Below are 23620 nucleotides of genomic sequence, written 5' to 3'. Positions count from 1 at the left end.
TGGCCCATTAACCTAAATACATTGTGTTCTCGTGTCTTTCTTCAAGCGGGTGGCGGGTTCTCGACTCACAAATAGCTGATGTCTTTGGCAATCTCAGTAACGCTGTCACCAGGACTGTTTCATAGTAGGTCTTGAAAGCGGTTTGCTACTTGGTTGTCTTTTTTTTCTTTTTTTATGCCACACATAGTTATCATTGTTTTTCCTCAGTTCTTGTGCAAAGAGGAAAATGGAGGAAGCTGGGATGAAAGGAAACAGGAAATGGAACTGTATACAGTATTTAGTCAACCTTTAGAATTAACTAGTGTGACAGGTCATCTGAGTAGATCCAGTGATTTGTTTTTACAAGAACTGATATTGGTATGGTAACTGCACAAAGCTCACAAGAGTCCCCCTACACATGATAGAAAGCTAAATCAACTTTTGGCCAAAGGTTGAAAACCAATAGGACCTCAGAATTATATTACTTACAAAAAAAAAGCTGATGAGATACATTGCCTTCACGCCCTGCACCCCTTCAGAAACCAAGCCTAGATACATGTAGCTGCAGTTATGCACATTCTTCACATGCTACCCTTGCCTCTTATCTTTTTCAAGACACAGTGTTCAGGAAACAATTTTCCGTTTGAAGTTCAAAACACAAGCTTGTCTCCTTCACCACTTTATGGGGGTTGAGAGGAGAGGAGGGAAGAAAGAATAGAGGCAAGGTTTATCAACATCGTGCTGTTACACATTACATTTTATTATTTTATTATTCCATTTTATTATTTTAAAAAAACTAAACACTTATTAAGTACACTTAACAGTTACCTATGTAGATGTAACATTTACAAGAGCCATTAAAATGTGTTGTCTTCAGCAAAGCTGTGGGACATATTTATTGTCTGTCTCCGGACAACAAGACTGACTTCTTCCTCTCTCATGTAAACTTTCCCTTTTCATAGTTTGTCCAATGGAGACTCCTTGTTTCACTCCACTCAATTCAACTTTGCAGTTTTAATTAATGCCTACTTCCCGATAAAACATGGTTGTTGTTTTTCTGTTGAAGCTTATCTTCCCTCTGTGGTTCTTTTTTCAAGGACTGAAAATGGAGACAGCAAAGTGGTCTACTCTTTGCTAACTTCATTTTCGGTCCATACTGAGTGGAAAGTAAAAACAAATACAGGCTGGGGGCAAAGCCTAAAAGTAATTTGGATTCATATGACCATTGGGTTTCAAAGCAGCATTTGTTAAACTTCTCTGAGCACCATTTTATCTGTAGGGATCTAAACTCTTTCTTTTGCTTGTGCTTTTTAAAGGGAAGACCAAAGATTTTACTTAAAAACGATTTATACAGCTCTCTGTCTTAGTGGATTGGCATACATTTTGCACAATAAGGATCCACTTCACAGATGACACTTTTTCCATGTGGACAGAAATGCACTGTTGTGTACTGCATCGTGTGAATAAAGCAAGTGTGTCTAATTTTTTTGGCTTATAGGAAATAGTCACTAGCATTTTCAGTACTGTAAATAATAGCTTTCTACACACACGCACACACATGCACACACTTTAAACAGTCTCCTTTGCTTCCTTCTGCTTCATTATCCCCCCCAAAGTACCCCTTTCTTTCTTCAACTTCTAAAAGTTCCAGTGTTATGACTGCAAGATTAATGCCTACATTTATGATTTCATGGTCCACAAATTTATACTTTTTGCCGTAATGTGAAATTCCTTGCTGGAAGGATTTCCAGAGTTTTATGTTAAAGAAGAAGAAAGGTCTCATTTTCCTGAAATTGTTATTCTTGAAAATGAAATAATTTTATTGATAAAGCCCAGTGGTTTCAGAATGCAACCCTACCATAGCCAGCATTTGGGAACAAAGGAGCAGACACTTGCCTGCAGTCCGGAACAGAACAGATTATTGAATTGGTCTGCTGGTTGTCCATTCATGTTTTCCATTGCCCAAATTCTAAGAGTTTAGTGCTTTTTATTTTCCACAAGCACCAGGTGTCCACTTAGACAATGCTAGAGTGATTAAGATTCAAATATGTTATGAGTTGTAAATTCCTTTTGGCTTTGTGTGTGTCACCTGTTTTTCCTCATTTGTTGCTGTATTGTGTTTTGTTTTGTTTTTTTAAGGACTGGAGGGTTTAAAGGGATAGTTGAAGCACGCATTGGTTACCCTAGAGCAGGAGTAAAGTAATACCTAAAGTATTTTTTTTTAACAAAAGAAGAAACAAAAATAATTTAGGCAGAAAATGTACTTGGATCTAATTTCCACAAGGGTTATATAAGGTATGGATAGTGAATTACAAAATAGCACAGGTGGCTTTGTAGAATGGAGGTGTGTATGAATATTATTACTAATATTAATATTGATAATAATTCTAACTCAACCTTTAGCTCTATAGATATCTGAGTGGTATGCAGGCATGTGAAATAAAACTAGCAGTTTTTCCGGGTCATGTGGCCAGCATGACTAAGCCGCTTCTGGCGAAACCAGAGCAGCACACAGAAACGCCGTTTACCTTCCCGCCGGAGCAGTACCTGTTTATCTACTTGCACTTTGACGTGCTTTTGAACTGCTAGGTGGGCAGGAGCAGGGACCGAGCAACAGGGATTCGAACCGCCGACCTTCCGATCGGCAAGCCCTAGGCTCAGTGGTTTATACCACAGCGCCACCCGCATCCCAGAAGATGAATGGAGACCTTTTTTATCTGTGGGCCCACCCCTGCTATACAGTGGATACCTACATTTATGATTAACTGGAGAGAAAGGTTCAGGATTAGTTCGTTCTTAACTGCATTTCTTCTTTCAATTGCTGTTAACTATTAGGCCAGGCACCCCCAAACTGCGGCCCTCCAGATGTTTTGGCCTACAACTCCCATGATCCCTAGCTAACAGGACCAGTGGTCGGGGAAGATGGGAATTGTAGTCCAAAACATCTGGAGGACCGAAGTTTGGGGATGCCTGTATTAGGCTGCAATTTTCTATTCACTTACTTGAGAGTAAGTCTCATGGGTCTCAGTTGGGCTTTCGTTTTTATCAAGATGAACATATGCAACATATGTGATCCTGCTCCTGAACATCAAAAGATGGATATTAAGATCATAATCAAGATTAGAAGGTATTGGGATTTTCGGATACAGTGTTGTTTCTAATAACGAAGTCCAGTTTTAAACAAAATTAAATGATACAGATTCCCCTGATCAGTAAAAGTGGTCTAGATCAGTGAAAAGTGTTTGATTTGTTTGGGGTCTTGCTGACATTCTCAGTATTAGAGTAGTACAGTGGTATCTCTATTTATGAACTTAATTCGTTCCGGAGGCCCGTTCTTAACCTGAAACTGTTCTTAACTAGAGGCTTGCTTTCGCTAATGGGGCCTCTTGCTGCTGCTGTGCTGCAAGCACACGATTTCCGTTCTCTCATCCTGGGGCAAAGTTCTCCACTCGAGGTAACTCTTCCAGGTTAGCGGAGTTTGTAACCTGAAGCGTTTGTAACCTGAGGCGTTTGTAACTCGAGGTCCCACTGTAGTGGGTAGTATGGCGGGGCTCTGCACTCACCCAATCTCCAGTTTGTCATGTTGCTGATGCTTACCAAGAAGCATAAGGTCAGTGTGGTGCAAGCGCACTGGCAGAGCCAATCAAGCACTGTGCTGACCTCACCATCAGCTTTTGCACTTGGCCTTTCCCCTTCTACCTCCTGGTAAGCAGCAGCAATGCAACCAACCCCAGGCATTGTGTTGCTGCTATAGAGTTGTTATATGCTATAGTGTATTGTGTAGGTTGTTTGTGTATCTCCTCTCTCATTCTATAATGACTTGGGTAAGCTAACTGGACTTATTTTGCTCTCTCTGGTTCCTTAAAGATGTGTATCAGGTGAGGGCTATAATACTGTTGAATATTAACTGGTCCAACACGTTATATATTGATGCTGTTGTGTAGGGAAGTTTTTAATGTTTGATGTTTTATCGTGCTTTTTTTTGGGGGGGGTGTAGTGGGTCTAATAAGTTGAAATTTAATTTTAGACTCCATTTTGAGTTACTTCATCATCGCTAGAAAACAACATAAGAATACGTGAGATTTAAACTGGAATATTCTTTTTTATTATTATTATTAAAGATTTTCTTGGTTTACAGAAATATGTGCAATGTCTCTCGTAACATTTTTACAGATCAGCTTTTAATATTCTAGGGTGGCTGGGGAAACTCAGCCAGATGGGCGGGGTATATATAAATAAAGTATTGTCATTATTATTATTATTATTATTATTAAATGCAGGGGGCCGAGCAAAATAACCTTTATGTCCTTCCATTCTATTAAAAATAAAATTTGAATGTCCAAACATTCATTTCATAATCATTGTTCTAAGACTGACTATGTGGTTCCACATTTGCATTGGGGAGGTGAAAGGAAAGACCAATGCTTTTAAAATACATCCTCCTTTTTTTGTCCAGTTGTATTCGAAATATTTCACTTAAAGTCATAGAAAACGAGAGCTTCTGTTTACAGTTGACATGATATTTAGATTAAAAAATAAATAAATTAGAAACATTCTTTAGCAAAGTGGAACAAACTACAGCGTTTTAAACATACACCTAGAGAAACACACTGACAGGCAACAAACACCCACAACCAGAATGGAAAAGCAACTAGGTTAATCTGATGTCTTTACAATATTTTGCTTACATTTTTTATATTTTAAAATAGAAGATTCATGTAAGTATTAACCGGGTTTTCTGGATGCATTCAAGCCCTTCATTTTTAATATCATGCTGCCAATAAAAGCCATCTGTATTAGTTTCCCATCTTCTGAGATAACACAGCAAAATATAAAATCCTGCAGGCAGCGTCGCCAATCAAAACAGAGCCAGAGGTCTAGCAGTAAAATGTAATAATAACCAAAAGCCATGTAATACAAAGCAGAAATGCTTGTTCAACAGGTAGGAAATCTTCTGAGGTTCTTTGTGGCATTACACTTAAGTAGGTCAGACTTTCTTTTCATTCACTTTTACTGGGCAGTAAAATGAGCCTTTGCCCAACTTGTTTGACTTAACTAGGCTTCCATCAGTGTGACACTCTAAAAGACATCAGAGCCCACTTTCGATATTTATTTATTTAAGAAATTTACATGCCGCCTATCATCAAAAGCCAACAGGGCGATTTACAACATGGTGACATAATAAACAACCTAGTGTATCACATGATATCCACAAAATGCAAAATGTTAGAAGTTGTTGTGAATTGTGTGTGTGTGATAGTGTGCGTGTGCATGTATAATACACAGTAAAAGATAATAGTACTTTATATGTTCTACATTATAAGCAGCAGTGACAAATTATTCATAGTGCCAACCAAGCAATAAACACCACAACCTTGCGAAACACAATGTCTAACAACATGCTATTATTTATATGCATTTACTGTGTCAGTAAAGGTAAAGGGACCCCTGACCATTAGGTCCAGTCGTGACCGACTCTGGGGTTGCGCGCTCATCTCGCATTATTGGCCGAGGGAGCCGGCGTATAGCTTCCAGGTCATGTGGCCAGCATGACAAAGCCGCTTCTGGCAAACCAGAGCAGCACATGGAAACGCCGTTTACCTTCCCGCTGTAGCGGTTCCTATTTATCTACTTGCACTTTGACGTGCTTTCGAACTGCTAGGTTGGCAGGAGCTGGGACCAAGCAATGGGAGCTGACCCCGTCACAGGGATTCGAACCGCCGACCTTCTGATCAGCAAGCCCTAGGCTCAGTGGTTTAACCACAGCGCCACCTAGCCCCCTCCTTTTTGTGTGCAAGCTGTTTTTTTAAAAATGCGAACATAGTAAAAAAAAAATGGAGCCAAATATGCTGCAAAACCATGTGCAATATCAATTTAAGGAGGAAGCTGGGGTGGGGTGAGATTGATTAAATATCATGTGCAACCGGAACCCCAGTCACAATTCAGACATTGCATTTAGCCAGGTGACCTATATGACCCACTGCTCTGCAAGACTGTAACCACCACCTTAGCTGATTGTATGTTTCAAGCTTACCCTTGCTGACAGGTAACTATGTTCACATGGTAAGAAAGCTTGAACCGCAACTGCTGGTTTAAGATAGCTAATAGTTACAATTATCCTGTGATGAGCAAGGTTGCCATAAATGCTTAGTGCAGCAAAATGACCTGCTTCTCTCATTTAGTAATTTTCAGGTTACACCAGATTGTGGCTTACCACAAACACACATAAAAAGTGCTAAGGGATACAGTAGGTATGTTTGTTGAATTTCTCAAAGTGTTGCCCCTAAACATTTCTATGGCTCCAACATCTCTGCAACATCTCATAAAGTTTTGTGCACTAGCTTTGCAATGGAACAGTGGTTGGCATACCTTGTCCTACAGATGTAGCTTGATGAGTTATTCCTCTGTCGAGTTTATCACCCATGGCTGAAAACTATGGCCAGAAAAGCCACCTCGATTGGACTACCACCATCCCTCTTTTATCATCTGGGCTATGATACAACCCTTGAATCCCTTAGGCAAAGGCTTTGGAACATTTCACATAGCAACCTGCGATCTCGATCTCATGTAATCTCATGTAGCAGCAGGAATCCAATATGGGTACGACTTTCAGATACCCTCATATCTTAGGAACCTGTCTGTACCAACCTATCGGCGTAAAGCGAATTTGTCTAGCGAGGCAGCCTCCACTAGAAAAAACCTTTCGTTAAGCGGAAATTTCGTTAAGCAGGGCATTCCTTAAGCGAGGCACCACTGTATTTACCAAAGCCAGACTAAATGTATTTCCTTCGGAAGTGCTAAAAGGTAGACTGAGAGGCATCCCTTATCATAATAGGCTTTGTTTATGTTCTCAGGACGTCGATTGCATGATGCATATCTTACTGCATTGTGGGCAATACGAGCAAGCAAGGGACCAACTGATCAAACCCCTACTGGCAAATCTGCCGAGAAAATCTGAAGCCTCCCATATTAAATATCTTTTGTCTAATGATATTATAGCGGCCGTGGCAAAGTTTCTTTCGGAAGTCAAAAGAAACTCAAGACAAAACAAAATGACTGCCTTGGTTTCTCTGTCTCTCTTGTGGTTGGCTGTCTTAACTGTATTTTGTTCTGAACTTGTTCTATGGGTCTTTGGACCGCAATAAAGATTTATATATTATTCATTTGTCTGGGCATAATGAGTAGCATTGGGTTTCCCCACTGAGTAAGTTTGCCTATTGGCATCAATGACCTGAAAGTCATAGTACTGACATTATGGAAATAGTGTCCGGATACTGAAATCCTCAGCCTTAGTAGGTAAGTTGGGGTGTGGGGATGTATCCTACTAAATGGATCCTACTAAAAGTGGGTGGGAGAATTCTACACCCACCCCAGAATTCTGTCCCTCACACGGCATAATTTCTTAGCCTTATATAGTTAAACCCTGCATCCTAAAATAATCTAAACTTCCACATGCTCCAAGCCAGTACATTTCCCCCTGTGCCATGTCATTATCAACTCTTTTCTGCTCGTAGGTCTCTTGATTGGTCAATAAAGAGAACTCTGAGTAATACTACCAGGGGCATACTTAAAATAGTTCATTAAAAATTATTCTCTGCAGCACCTCCAGCAACTGCTTGACATCAAGGATGAGTTGTGGGAGTTAGCGAAAATTGGGGGGCTGTGGCTTGGGAAGTATCAAGGCATTTCTCATATGAGATCTTTCCGGAATAAATTGCCTCAGTAAAAGCTGATAATTTCCCATATGAAAAAAGGTGGCATTCTTTTCAGCTGCTGGTTTCCTCCGGATGTGTAGATCAGGGTTAGCCAACATGGTGCCCTGCAAACATTTTAAACTACAACTCCCATCATTCCTGGCTGTTGGCCATGCTGATGGGACTTGTAGACCACAACATCTGGAGCGCACCATGTTAGTCCAGATATTGACATTAAAATCATAAATCAAGAGCCAATTCCAAATTTGGAAATAGTGTGGAAAAGACTACCTGGAACAGCTGAATTCCAGTGGCCCAGTTTACACAAATAGGCAAATGAGATGGTGGAGTTGTGAGGAGTTGTGATTGTATCTGAATAGACTGCATTTAGGCACCCATGTTTCTGAACTCTCATATGGGGACAGGGAAATTCATTGAAAGTAGAAAACTAGCACAAGGGGGGGGTATGCTGGTTAGTTGTATGCTAGTTCATTTTTATTTATTTATTTATTTTACTGGCAGGGAGTTTTCTTAGGTTAGGGAGCATGCAAAAAGTACACACACATCCGGGCCAATAGTTTGAAGCTGTAGAGTTATTTTGGAAATTAATAAGAAAAGCATACAGTACTAGGCAGAAATTAGTGAGTTTTAAAAGTCTATATTTCTGTGATCTGCATGGAAGGCTATGATTCTGCGCACAGTTAAAGCTGCTTAAATTGCAGTGAAATCATATGGCTCTAAGGCTGCTAAGTGTGTACAGGATTTCAGCCATTCTTGGCTGTCACTCTAATGGCAGGTGATTTCCCAACCCCGTGAAACACCAAAGTCTAGAGAGCAAGCCTTTGTTACTGAAAATAATGACTCCTAGTGGAAAGGATCAATCTCCTCTACTGTATTGCAGTTGACCGGAAGTGTTAGTTATTTACTTCTGTTTATTATTTAGCTTTTTAAAGCAAACTAACTGCACCGTAGTAGGAAAGACTTGGAATTCTTCAAAACATTTAACTGCAGCAGATGTGCTTTAAAAATAACACAGATGTGCAGTGTCAAATTTCACAATCCCTGGCAGCTCTTTTGATTCCAAGTGTCGATTTAACTAGCGGTGCTGGGCATGTGCTTTCAGGAAGTCTTAACTTCTTGTAAAACAGGAAGAAACACTTTAAATACAAAGGACCTTGTCCCATTGAGAATTTGAAAAGAAAATGATCTTTACCGAATGAGTATTCAACCCTGCTAGACAGCAAATGCATGGGTTATTTTTAAGCTAATTACTCAGAATTAAACAAAGGCTTAAGGCTTTTTGCCTGAACTGGAGATGAGGCCAAATTAAATTGAAGTTGAGACACTGGTTTTTTTTGTTTGTTTTTAAAACCACACTCAGCCTAAAACAGATCACATTTAGCAGGGTTGGAACACTGCCTGTGGTACCAAAGTTATACTAAGCAACAGTGATGTGACTTTCCAAAATACTTGCATGATGCAGAGAGGAGATGCAGATACAGAAAAGACCACTTATGATCTGATTCTTGGAATCTCAGTAATTCTGAGCACTTGGAATATATGTGGAAGATGAATATTACCAGCCACAGGGCCAGGCCCATCCATGAGGCAAGGTGAGGCGACCAACCGCCTCAGGCGGCAGGAGCCACAGGGTCAGCAGATCTGGCCTTCAAGGAATGCATTGCCCACTACTAGAAATGGAGCAGGAGAACAGTAATAATAATAATAATAATAATAATAATAATAATAATAATAAATATTTGTATTTGTATCCCGCCCTCCCCGGCTGAGGTCGGGCTTAGAGCAGCTAACATCATAAAAACAACACAATATGCATAAAAACAGACATCAATTAATTAAAATACATTTTAAAATTAATTCAGACATGTTAAAATCTGGGCAGGTGGCAATTATCAGGTTGGAATTGAAGTGGTTAATACTTGCCAGGGCCAGCTGTTTCCACTGAACATACAAGAACCTGTTAGCGGGTTGGGGGCCTCCTTCGGGCTTGTTTTATACAAAGGAAAGTAAGCACAGCCCTAGGACTGGCTCATGTGATTTTGGGTTGTTTTTCTCTCTGAGTAAACTGTCCTCTCTGGTCGGTATTTCCTAAATGGTTTTTGGGAAAATACCATTTGAACCAAGAATACTTCTGTACACTAAGCAAGAATGTCCACAATTACAGCATTGCCCAAACATGTCACTGTGGTTGCAGAAATCACTGGCAAAGTATGTGTATCATTTGCCCACACAGTATGTTTCCCATGTTATCTGATACAGGCATGTATCTGTGAAAATTTGCCCTGAGGAAAAATCAACCCACAGGACTGTGTGAACTGCTCTTTGGTCTTGAATCCTTGCATCGCTTTTCAAATTGTTTTTCATTTCTGGCCATCATCTTAGATCCTTCTTCGTGTACCCCTTCCATGGGAGATTCAGAGGGTGGCAACACGAGAATGGGCCTTTTCAGTGGCAAACCCCTATTTGTGGAATGCTCCCCCCAGAAAGATACACCTGGCACCACTTTGATCTATAGTCACCAGGCAAAGATTTTTCTCTTTTGGCCCTTAATTTGAAGGGTGCGATTATGGCCTTTTAGTGGGGTTGGATATGTTAGACCTGCCTTTTAATTGTAAAACTGTGTTTTTAAGAATGGGGGTTGTTCTTAATTAATTTTAATGTAACTCATTTCAGCAGCGGCGGAGGGCAGGCGCACTGCCCCCAGGAACATGGTGCGCCGTGCGCAGGGGCGTGACAGGCAGCCGCGATGGCGCCCCATGGGATTGCGCCACTCAGGGCAGCCCGCCCATATCTTCCTACGCCCCTGCATTTCAGACACACATTGAATAAAGCAACTGACAAAAACAATAATGTGAACGTAATAGGTAACTTCGCTGTGTGCATCACCCAAGAGAGGTGTGGAGGGGAACCACATGTGATCAGTGATGTGTTCCCCGTCTTGGTTTGTGGAATACTCTTCCCAGGAAAACCCACCTGGCACTATCATGATAAATATTTAGGTTACAGGCCAATACTTTTGTGTTTATTCAGGCCTTCAGTAGCTAAGCCTCTTCTGTAGTGCTCATCTTTTAGTGGGGTGGGGAAGGACTTAGCATTTTGATTGTGTAATGGGATGGCCATTTTAGGAATTGCATATTGCTTTAAAGTGTCTGGTTTTCACTTGATTTTATCAGTTTGCATTTTATCCAATTAAGTCACTTAGAGGCTTCTCTATAAAGTGACTAACAGATGTATTAGTAGTAAGAATAGTGATGATGATGATGATGATGATGATGATGATGATGATGATGATGATGATAGCTTCACTGTGGGCTTGTGCAATGGGGGATTTGTACTTTTGCAATAAGCAGCGCACACAGAAATCCACTACTTGTATGTTTCCCAGTTCCTTTCAGTGGTGGTCCCTTGAGCTGAAAGCAATAGGTGGGAAAGTCTCATGGAGGGCAGGGGCTCACTGTGTGCATGAGAATCACCCACCTGTGGGGCTGCTGTGGTATGCTGTGACTTTGTCCAACCCAAAGAAGCTTTTCCCCATTCTCTGATATTTATCTAGAAAACCTGCATCTTGCATGTGTTTTGTCTTCATAGTAATTCTGTTTTTATGTGTGCCTTCCAGGTAAGAAGCCATACCTTTGCAGTTTTTCTGAAGAAGCACCTCTGGCAACCCTACAGTTCAACCATGGGAGAAACATTACAAGAGAAAACAATGCCAGTGAATCTAAAACAGAGCTGTCTTTGGTGGCATCTATACCAGAAAACAAGACCAGAGAACCCTTTCCAAAACATGTGGATTGCAAAATTTCCCAGGATTTAAAGAGGTCGGCATTTCAGCAAAGCCACAATTTCCCTTGCTCCAGTAGGACGGTTGACTTTGCTTCTAGACTCTGTCCAACGTACTCTGATGTGAGACTGGATTTGCAAACCCCGCTGGGCAAGGGCTCTGAGGAGAATCCTCCTGATATTTGTGAAGACCCTGTGTTAATTGACAGTGCAGATTTCCCAGAGAAGATTCCATTAGATCTAAGTGAGAAGTCAAGCAGGGCTGATTCATGCAATGCGAGTTTTACCTCAACCTTACAGGCTGCTTTGATTGTCCACCCGTGCCCTTACTGCAGTCATAAGACCTATTACCCAGAAGTCCTGTGGATGCACAAAAGAATTTGTCACAAGGTCAGCTGTAACTCTGTGGCTCCCCCTTGGGTCCTTCAAAATGGATTCAAGAGCATAAAACACAACGCCGTTTTCATGGCACGAAGTGGCCGCACCGGACCCCCTCCTGCTCTTGGTGGTAAAGAATGCCAGCCTTTGCCTGTCAGCAGATTCACACGCCTTCAGGTGCCAAGTTTGGGACCTAAAAATAATTCTTCTGGTTCTGCTATGACTGCTAAGCCTGGGGCTATGCAGAAGGATGCGCCACTGCCCACTGGTAGCTATGGTCCACGGTCATCAGGCACAGATGGGTACAGGCAGCCCAAACTGAACCACACCCACGAGCAAAACAGCACAGTATCCCAACAGCCCCAACTGAAAGCAAAATACGAAGCAAACCCCAAGTTGCTGCAGGCAGGGAGCTTTGGCGTAAGTTTGGCGCCTTCCCCGGTGATTGTCTCTAAACCCAACTCACAGCCCTCCAACAGCAAACTCGCCGAGAAGTATACCGTCCCCCAAGTCAGTGCTGGGTTTGTCCCTTTAAGCAAGCATTGCACTTCAGAACCAGGGAAGGCCAAATTTTACTCTCCGCCTCAGTACCTCCCCCCGTGTAAAGCTGAGCCATACCTTGTGCAAGAAGACCCACCTGTGCCTCAGCAAGATCCGAACACCAAGAAAGAGAATGAGGCGAGGGCGCTGGTCAATTGTACAGCAGGATCCAGAGCAAGTCCTCTAATGCTGTCCCAGCCTAACACAGCAGGGCCTCTCCCACCTGTACATTCCACCAAACAGGAGCCACCGTCGGAAGGACACGAGAAGTGCTTGGACATTTTGAACATCTTTAAGACCTCCATTCCAAAGGATCTCGCCACTCTCTACCAAACATGGGGTGCCAATAGCCCTGTAGTGGACCATGCTGGTAAGGGTTCTAATAACTGCTTTTCCATGGTATTTTGTTCAGTTAATGACTATCGCTGACCTTTTGGATTTGTGAAAAGGGTGTGTATTAATCACCATGTTTAAACTAGATTACCTCCCTTGTTTTAACTGTCGCAACTTTACTCCAGTTCAGGCTTCCCCAAACTGCGGCCCTCCAGATGTTTTGGCCTACAACTCCCATGATCCCTAGCTAACAGGACCAGTGGTCGGGGAAGATGGGAATTGTAGTCCAAAACATCTGGAGGGCCGAAGTTTGGGGATGCCTGCTCCAGTTAGTTCCCTGGGAGTAAGTCCTGTTGAATTCTATTGGTGCAAATTCAATGGCATTTTTATTTTGTGTGCAATAAACATACCTTTTAGAGAACGTGAGGCGTGGAGAATTTGGAAATTGGGGCTCGGAAGAGACCCTCACTGGTATAGCCGGCCATGCCATCATTCACTGCCCTTTGCACCAGAATCCTGGGGTGGATCTACACTCATGTTTTTAATGTTAGGAAAAGGTTAAGGAAGGATTGTGGTAAAGCAGAGGGACAATGATGCATTGCTTTTAACATTCTTGTTGTTAAAATGCGACACCAGAGGGTGCTGCGGAGCAACCAGAAGTGTTTTGACTAAAATAAACCAACAACAAGGTAACAAAGACGATTTAAATTACAAGTATGCACTGTGACCTTTTAGAACAATATATCTTACATCATGGGTAGGCAAACTAAGGCCCGGGGGCTGGATCCGACCCAATTGCCTTCTCAATCTGGCCCACGGGCAGTCCGGGAATCAGCGTGTTTTTACATGAGTAGAATGTGTCCTTTTATTTAAAATGTATATCTGGTTTATTTGTGGGGCCTGCCTGGTGTTTTTACATGAGTAGAATGTGTCCTATTTATTTAAAATGCATCTCTGGTTTATTTGTGGGGCATAGGAATTTGTTCTTCTTCTTTTCCTCCAAAATATAGTCTGCCCCCCCCCAAGGTCTGAGGGTCAGTGGACCGGCCCCCTGCTGAAAAAGTTTGCTGACCCCTGTCTTACATAGTTCAAATAACGTTAAACAGGTCAGTGTAGATCCAGCTTTTCAGCAGCCTTTGAATGTGAACCCTAGTGATGAGGGGGTGTTGGGAGGGGGGGGAGCCCCTTGTCAGCACTGTGCCAATTGCTCCCTTTTCTCTGGTGCTGATCCTGGTGAAAGTTCCATCTACACACGTTTCTAAGCAGAAGGTAGATATACAAATGTTCTTAGTCTTCAGTGCAAAGAACTAAGATTTTTTATATTTCTTTTCATTTCTTTGTGGAAGAGTCTTTGAGGGAACAGGCTTTATTGAATGCACTGGTAAGGCTGTGCATTGCGACTTAGGGTTTGAGTTGTGTACAATGAGTTATTTCACAACATAAAGACAATAATAAAACAACAGGTGCAGATGGTCATGCATGAGAGAAGAGAGTAAATGGGTAAGGGAATAGCAGGTACCTCATCTTCAAGGATTTGACTTTCCCTATTGGATTCTGTGTGTATAAACTGATATGGAAATCTGCTTCCTTTTGTTCATGGCCCTTGTGTAAACATCCATTGAGAAATCCTAAGGCTTTTCATTCCTAATTCTCTTAGCAAGCTAAATATAGCTGTTATTCCTTACTGGCTAAATAAGAAAGTTTTAACTAACTGTTAGCTAGATAAATCTAACAAGATGCCCTTAGAAAAGTTCCTTCTGTTCTCTCTCTCTCTCTCTCTCTCTCTCTCTCTCTCTCTCTCTCACACACACACACACACACACACACACACACACACACACACCTCAACACCCCTCATTTATACCTGCCTATTGAGTAGAAAAGACCCTGGAAAAGACCCTGATGTTGGGAAAGATTGAGGGCACTAGGAGAAGGGGACGACAGAGGACGAGATGGTTGGACAGTGTTCTCGAAGCTACGAACATGAGTTTGACCAAACTGCGGGAGGCAGTGGAAGACAGGAGTGCCTGGCGTGCTCTGGTCCATGGGGTCACGAAGAGTCGGACACGACTAAACGACTAAAGAACAACATTGAGTAGAAAGGCTTTTAGAAGTGTCTTCTAAAAAATGTATACCAAAGAGGTGAAAGAATGAGCTTGGCCAGTTGTGGATACAAATATAGTCCCGAGTAAGGCACAAGCTTTTACTTTTTGACCATTGTGGAAGAATGCAGTAATATATTTAAGGACGGGCCACCTCATAATTCTGGAACTACTGCTACGCAGTTCCCCCCATGTTGCAAAATAACACCAGAATCTCCAGGCATGAGGATGAGTCTACATTTTGACTTTTCCCCATGACAACATTGCCCCATTTCTGAAATGGTCAATTACAGCATGGGGAAGAGGTACAGTATGGGTCCTGCTCACATGACTCCTGGATGCTGATTATACTGTCATACTCAGGCTACTCCCACCCAACCCCATGTAATGTTTCCCAAATTCTACCCCCCCCACCAGTTCTATATTCTAGCTTCCCACAAGTAGAAAAGGCCATGCAGGCTCCAACCACACATGGCTACCAGATGTTTGGTGGTGATGTCATTAGTCTTGCTGGTGCAATCATGCTTCTGGATCTGGACACAGAAGCTTGGCTTAGAATCATAGAATCATACCACAAGGGCCATCCAGTCCAACCCCCTGCCAAGCAGGAAACACCATCAAAGCATTCCTGACATATGGCTGTCAAGCCTCCGCTTAAAGACCTCCAAAGAAGGAGACTCCACCACACTTCTTGGCAGCAAATTCCACTGTCGAACAGATCTTACTGCCAGGAAGGTTCTTCCTAATGTTTAGGTGGAAGCTTCTTTATTGTAGTTTGAATCCATTGCTCCATATCCGCTTCTCTGGAGCAGCAGAAAACAACCCTTCTCCTCCTCTATATGGCATCCTTTAATATATTTGAACATGGCTATCATATCACCTCTTAACCTTCTCTTCCCCAGGCTAAACATACCCAGCTCCCTAAGCCGTTCCTCATAAGGCATTGTTTCCAGGCCTTTGACCATTTTGGTTGCCCTCCTCTGGTCACGTTCCAGCTTGTCAGTATCCTTCTTGAACTGTGGTGCCCAGAACTGGACCCAGTACTCCAGGTGAGGTCTGACCAGAGCAGAATACAGTGGTACTATTACTTCCCTTGATCTAGACGCTATACTCCTATTGATGCAGCCCAGAATTAATGGGCCACCCTTTAATTTTCTGGAGTTAGGATATGTGTGCCAAGTTGGGCTGTTAATCACAGGCCCCAGCCTTGGTCATTAGATTGGCCATTCTGCCTACTGCTGGCAGTTCACATGTTCCCTTAATCTAGATTGAAAACACTAGATACCCCTGGCCAATCATTAAAAAATTAAATTATTAACAAGAAAGGAAAGTGGGAAATAGTCTGTGGGCAGGAAAGGTTTTCAATAGCCTTTTAACACGTTTCAGAACACCAGTATCGACATTCAGTTTGGGGGAAAATATAAAAATTGTTAAAACGAATTAGGAGGGCTGCTTTACCTTTAGCTTGTTTTTAAAAGTAAGGTGGAATTGCAAAATGTTTATTTATTAGGATATTTCATCCAGGACAGTTGACACTCTATTGCCAGACTTTCATACATACTTTTTGGTCATTGCATTCCCCATTCACACACATTTTTGTCAATAATAATAATAATACTGTAATAATAATAATAATAATAATAATAATAATAATAATAATAATAATATCATCATCATAGGAATTCAAATGGTTGCTTTTGTGTTTTAGTTTACCTTTCATTCTCTTTTCCGATCTCTGTATTGAAGCAAGTGCTGGTGCAGATATTTAGACACACTAAATTTGCTTGGACAAGAGTAGTTTCATTCAGGTTTCATTCAGAAGAATAGTTCAGTGATTATAGTTCTACCCAACCCACAGATTATAATTAGTAGAAATTTGGAATTATTTTAGCATGTGTTTGCCAGCGTGGGTCACAATATTACATTGTAAGCAAAGAATGCTTTTTTGTAGTTCACATACAATCTCTCTCTCTCTCTCTCTCTCTCTCTCTCTCTCTCTCTCTCTCTCTCTCTCTCTCCCTCTGTATTTCTCTCTCACACGCAGAAGCATTATTCATCTTCTAATTTTGAATATTCGGTTTATTTCTCTTTTGCAGTAGAGCTTTATTGGCCCCAGTAGATCATTCCCTTATGAATGCTTTAGTATGCAATGGAATTGGGGCAGGTTTGGAGCTTTGGCTTTTACATTTTAAATTGGCCTTCTATTCTCAGGAGAGAAGTGCACAGTTTTGTTTCCTTCTAGTAACACAGTGATTTCCCAATCCCGCAGAGAAATAGTTACAAGTACTGCCAGAATATCAGTGCAAGCTATTAGCATTTGTATTATGTCAGGCATTCAGCAGTTTGATGCTTGCTTAAGAATTTCTAAAAACTAGAACAACAAAAACCAGGGGTCTCAAATCTGTGGAGGTTATTTTTCTATTTTACTGTTTGTGTTATTTACTGCTATCATAATATTAAATGTGACACTGGCAGCACGGTAATTTCCCCATGTGGTTTCACAGAAATTCCTACGTATGATGAGAAATTGAAATTTATTTAAATAAAAGTGACTAATATTTATATACATATATACACTCCTAATATTATATAATTTATCTTGAGAGATAATTCCACAAAGGTGTCATTGTGATCTGCATAAAAACCTTGAGAGTGTTTTTTCTCATCAACAGTTGACAAAACACACTCTCAAGGTATACAACCAGATTTTTTTTTTGCAAAGGGATTGTTAACATTAGCTATAAATTAATAGTGTTTCTCCTCTGTGTGATTTAAGACCAGTTGATTGGCTGCTTTCTGCCCTCCAGCACTGCTTCGTGGTAAGATAATAGTATATATTTATGTAGCACATTATGTATGTATTCATTTGTTAACTGCTTTTTCTGTACAGCCCAGGAGCTGAAGCTCCTTTGGCAGCTCACAAAATGGAGGTCAACCACCATAATATAATAATAAGACATGAAGTAAAATCTAAAATGGATTTTAAAAGCCACAGAGAAAACAACAACAGTGAAGAGCAGCAGTGTAAGGATATTATAAGTGTCAACATATTTTTAAAATTAAAGGACAAAAGAAGTCTAGCAGAATGAAAAAAGTCTTCATCTGGCACCAAAAAGACCAACATTTGGGGGCCACATGAGCATATCTGAGATAGGCGTTCTACAATATGTGTGGCATCACTAAAAAGTAGCTGCCTATTTCCCTGCATTTGGTGAGAGCACCCAGAGAAGGGCCTCAGAAGGTAACCTTTGAGTTTGGAAAGGTGGTCCAAAGTACCTCATATACACTATTTATACACCTCATATACACATTTATGAGATCCCCATGGAGCAGTGGTTCCTAAACTTTCTTTGGTGAACCGTTTATATAGCACCGTGAAACTCGTATGTTTTACAGTGAATGCAGCGCCTCAGAATGCAGCCTGCTTTTAATCCATGCAGAACAGCTAGTTTAGGGGGTGTAGGACAGGCTGCATGACACATGCACACACAGCTCTGTCCACTCACTGCCCCCACAGCATCTGATGCCCGAGGCAGCTATCTCACTCTACCTCATGGTAGAGCCGGCCTTGCTTCTCCTTGGTGAAGCAGATGTCTGGAGTTCAAAGCACAACTTGTCCCCACTTGACTCCCGGATTACAGTCCAAGTCCTCAGAACTCACTGGGTAACCCCTATTCTGCACATGCCTCTCCCAGTGGAACCAAAATCTGAGAACTGGGTTTTTAGAATATACTTTGAATATGACCAGTAGGAACAGCCATTCCTTTTTTTATTGAAAGTCACGCCATGATGCGGCATACTTCCCACTGGGCCATTCTGTTTGCAGTGAGGTGTTATGCCAGGTTGCCACATACCGTACCTCTGCCACAGCTGAAAATAGCACCATTTATTTCTTGTAAAAGGATACTGCAGTTCTATGTTGCCTCATCTCTACCCCTTCTTGAAAAATGTGAGATTTTTTTTTGCCCTTTAAAAACTCTTAAAATCCTAACACCCACCCACCCACACCCACAGTTTTGCAGTCCGTTATTACTTTCAGCTTGAATTCTGGATTGCCTGCCATCCCTTTATTTTATTTTGTTTTCCTTGCAAGGCTGCAATGGAGCAAGAAATGCAGACTGGAGGTGGGGAGAGAGGCAGGACTTGTCTGTGAGGAGGGGATAGAGAGAAGATCTGGAAAAGGGCCAGCAGGAATCATTTACCCGTGTGAGCAGCTTCTCCCCACCTCCCCCTGCCTCTCTGTAACCAGCTTGGGCAGCTGGGTTGGAGCGCCAGAATGAGCTAGGATTAAGACAGGATCACGGATTTGGGTGAAGACAAGATTCACAGTCTAAATTCTAGCCGTGGTTTCGGACTGTGGTTTGTTGGCCACAAGCAATTCATAATGAGCACTGTCCTAATGTGTACATGTGTGTTTACTTCTGTAATGTCTGGATGGCTTTTCTACCACTTGGATGTTCCACAATGATACATTTTCACTTTCAATGTGCCAAGGCAGATGATGCCTATTTTAATTATATCTCTATCTCTCAATAAAAGAAAATTAAAAAGATAAATTCTGTTATTCTACCCTTGATCCGCCTCTCCTCCTCACCACCGCAGCGTTTTGATGGGTTCAAAATTTTCAGCAACAGCCCCTTAAATGATTTTTCTTTTAAAAGGCAGGACATGCTAATGGCAAATAAAAACCTTTTCCCACCCCTTTTGAAGATGCTGCCTAACCCAAATAGCAAAGAAGACGCTTCAAATATTTTTGAGAAAATAAATAACCCAATAAAAGTCAAACGTGTCCTTTTTGATCAGCAGTAAAAGACAAAGACCAGCCCTTTAAGTCAGATACTGTAAACTGACCTTTGGAAAAAAAGAAGAGGTTTGAGTCATTTTTCCACAAATGCTAATGGCCTAGAAAACATGTTTATCAAAAGCTGGCAGAGGACTGCTGCGTTGCTACTATCTCCAAATGCCCGTAATGACACTTTGATTCACAGATGTCTTCCGCCTGTGCCTCAGAGCTCTGGGGTCAAAGCAGCACCAGCAGGCAGGTAAGGCAGGGCTAAAGGTTTGATCAGCTTGTGATGGCTCCACTCACTCTGCATTTGTCTCCAAGGTATTGCAGCCTGGGGGGGACAGTCGGGCTCTGGTTCTACTCACTTCCTATTATCCATGTGACTTGTCTCCGCCACGCTGGAGTCACTTTGATTTGCCTGATGTACTGCTTGACAAAGCTGGGTGATGGCTGAAAAGTAGATCCAGCTGCTATGAAAAGCGCACACCTGACATGCCAGTCCTGGTGCGGGCACATCATGGGGAGCATTTTTTAATTCAATGTAATTTATGCATCCTTGCCGTCCTGTGTGTGCCTGGCCTGTCAGCCGGTGCCTAGATGAAGGCTGACAGTTGTCATCCAGGGCCTGAAGGTAGCCTCACATAATGACACATTAGACATACTAATGATGTTTTCCTCTGGCATAATGTTTTCTTCTCAACTTTCCCTGACTCCTCGCTTCTCTCCCCCCTCCCCTCTTCTCTCTACCATAGGGATGCTTAGGACACAAACACGCCAAGGAGACTATCTCTGCGTAGAGTGTGGAAAGGGTTTCACCCAACCAAGCCACCTCAGAACTCACATGAGGTCTCACACAGGTACATTTTTCTTTACCATTCCATCAAGCGGGTGGGAGAAGCCCTTACTTACAATATTTCGCCTTATTCTTAATTTCCTTTACTAACCTGCTTTTTATTTTATTTTTTGATTTTTGTAAAGAGAAAGATTCCCCATTTTGTTTAATTTCATATTTGATTAGCGTCGATCTTGTTCTTTTTCAGGTACTTAGTTCCCCCCACCCTCCCCACATGCCTTACATAGCACTGCAGCACAATTGAAATAAGCTTATTTGTAAGGTTTTGGTATATGTGTGTGTGTGTGTTTAAAATAAACCCACCACTTTAATTAGAGAGCAGAATACTCTGGAATGAATATGCTAATGAATTCTCTTGCCATCAGCACAAATTGAAATCAAAGACCCTTTTTGATCCAAACATGAAGCTTTGTTTTGCTTTCCCCTTGCTGCAGACTGAAAGAGGTCTGAGGTTTAATTTTTTTATTTTATTTTATTTGGACAATGATAAAACACTAAATCTCAGCCCTTTTCAAGCTGTGCGATTTGGAGAACGTAGCAAGCTTGAAGCTGCTAGTGTGTCAAGTTACCTCAATAGCATTACATGAGACAGTGAGACTAGCAGAGGTTTTTTTTATTTATTTAAAAAAATATTTCTTTTTCTTTTTTGGAGAAGTGTGAATGATGCATACATAAGCCAGTCTGATGCAAAATGACAGAGGCCAAATGGTAAGTAATTCAAGAAGAGGGTCCCTTTACACATACACTGATAATTAATGTTGTCAGTGATTGCTTTCTTCAGCACTGAAGTCTGAATTAAAAAGGGCAATGGCCTTAGGCTGCCATTAGCACACTCTCTTACAGTAAGTGTTACGGTAAATTGGTATTTTCCGGCTACGGGCGAGGAGCTGGTGTCTCTGCTTTTTCCCCACCCTCCCCCAAATGTGGTTTAATCTGTAATGGACTCGAATATTGTACGCGCACTAACGAAGCTTGAATGTTAATCTGTTAACAAGCCCCCTTGTTCCCACAGTGGTATTTGAGTCTAATGGACTCCGAGGTACTGACGTTCACACCACCTCCGCAGACGCCCCAAAACAAGTATGTTTTACAATTAATTGGGTATTTGGTTTTTAATGTGGTAGCTGGGGAGAAAAAAAAAGTTACACCGTGATACTCATCAGTAAAGCACTGACTCGTTAGATAAGAGTGTAAGTAAACAATAACCGTGCTGTGTTTGGTTTTAGATGCTAAAATTTGTGGAAAGGCCCTATACAAATGAGACAATTTATTAGCGAATGTCAACAAAATTGCTAAAAATATATTGAGAAGGGAGGGAGGGTAATTTAACAGCATTTAAAATTGCTATCCTGGTTTCGCTAGGTAAGTTCTTCAGTGCATATCTGCCCACTTCTCTAATTTCTGAAATGCAGCAACAGTAGAACTCACCCATAGTCCGTGTTTTTCTGAAGAGTATTCCTATCACAGTATTATATAGCTCCTATCTTTTGAAAGACGCTTATCTTTCAATCTCTGTGGTCTCTGTGTGGTGGTGTGTTTTCCTCTCTTGACAAGCACCTGGCTGTCCTCTAAATTTCCTTATTTTCACTAATGCTGTCCTGGACGTTATGTTTCTTGCTTTTTCTTCCTCCCTGGTGTTTTTGGTTTCATTTTTATTTCCAGTCAGTTCCAGACCACCTAGTTCCCATCGGCCCATCCATGCATAGCATGGGCCTAACATCTAGTGCAAGCAAGTTCAGTTGCTTTTTCAAGTTCTGAATGTGATCCTTTATTAGCACAGGAATAAATTCTGGCACACACACACACTCAGGCAAATACTGAGTAAGCTATGTGTGTTTATTATTGCCTCCTAGTACAGTACTTCAGTCCATCAGAGGAATTTATCAATTTTTCCATTACAACATCCCCCACCATTAGTTTCAACATGGCCGTAGTGCTTGGAGAACTGCACCCAGGATTCCTTGCACAGGACCTGGAACAAGGGATTGCAATGCCCTGATCCTGAGCACACACACCAGGAAATGGACCTGTGCGTATATTATGTTGATACTGGGACGCCTTTGAAAATAACTTCATCCTATCCTGCCCATAACATTTGGGAATGTTCATCAAGGAAAGAATTAGCATCATGTTGAAGGTTTCCATTCTCCTCAGAATGGCTGTCAGGAATGTCAATGGGGTAATGGAAAACTCTCAAAGCAGTGAAAATAATAATCGTTGGTAAACACACATCGTTGGTAAATGCAGGAAATTCATATAGTTAAACACCTCTAAGAAGTAAAAAGATAAGGACATTTGTATTGGGTTAGATACAGTGGTACCTCTGGTTACGAACTTAATTCGTTCCAGAGGTCTGTTCTTATCCTGAAACTGTTCTTAACCCGAGGTACCGCTTTAGCCAATGGGGCCTCCTGCTGCCGCTGCACCACCAGTGTGCAATTTCTGTTCTTATCCTGGGGCAAAGTATAACACGAGGTACTACTTCCGGGTTAGCGGAATCTGTAACCCAAGGTACCCCTGTATATTCCAGGGCTGGATCTAGATACATTTAAAAAACCCATTTCAGGAAAATGCCTTGTAAACCTCATACTGTAATGGGAAATCATGTCGCTGAAAGATGAAACTTCACAGCGCCATCTGGTGTCACAGTGTTATAACACATTTAAAACGCCTTTTCTTTACTAATGTAGCTGAGTCCCAGGTCTCTCATGTCCACCATTTTATTTCCAACAATAGCCAACCCAATAATTTGGGCAGAGACCAGTGCTGACTGACAGACCACAAACTTTACATGGAAAAGGACCTGGGATAAATCCCTGGTACCGCCTGTCAAAGTGTGATATGAAAAGGCTCTGCCTGAGATGCTGGAAGGATAGCGCTGCTGAGAAGAGCAGTACTGGACTAGAGGGACAAAAGAGTCTATCTATGTTGGTACAAGGCGGGCACAAGGATATGTGCCTTGTCACGGGACAAATGATAAGTTATTTATGAAGCACCACATTGGGGATCCTAGTTCTAGGTGATGGGCCTTTTGCAGCAGTTCTGTTTCTTGTTTTATCACAGCTGTCCTTCCATTTCACATATGTATCCGCTGCCCTGTTAGTGTCGTTAATTAAAATGCATACTTTAACTGTGTCTGCTCTCATCTTTTTCA

General features: G+C 41.7%; 1 protein-coding gene across 2 annotated transcripts in view; it reads left to right on the top strand.

Annotated features, from left to right (window-relative positions):
* The window catches only part of ZNF516 (zinc finger protein 516), a 113915-nt gene that overhangs the window by 78340 nt on the left and 11955 nt on the right, over positions 1-23620 (top strand). For both annotated transcript variants that reach the window (XM_035126324.2, XM_035126325.2), the window contains exons 3-5: positions 11311-12762; positions 20366-20470; positions 21479-21546. In XM_035126324.2, coding sequence (XP_034982215.1) covers positions 11311-12762; positions 20366-20470; positions 21479-21546 — 1625 coding nt within the window. The remainder of the gene's footprint in view (positions 1-11310; positions 12763-20365; positions 20471-21478; positions 21547-23620) is intronic.

This window comes from Zootoca vivipara, chromosome 8 (genome assembly GCF_963506605.1).
Source record: "Zootoca vivipara chromosome 8, rZooViv1.1, whole genome shotgun sequence".
Classification (NCBI taxonomy): Eukaryota; Metazoa; Chordata; class Lepidosauria; order Squamata; family Lacertidae; genus Zootoca; species Zootoca vivipara.
Note: the sequence above shows the minus strand (reverse complement) of the source record. Positions and strands in the feature narration are given on the sequence as shown.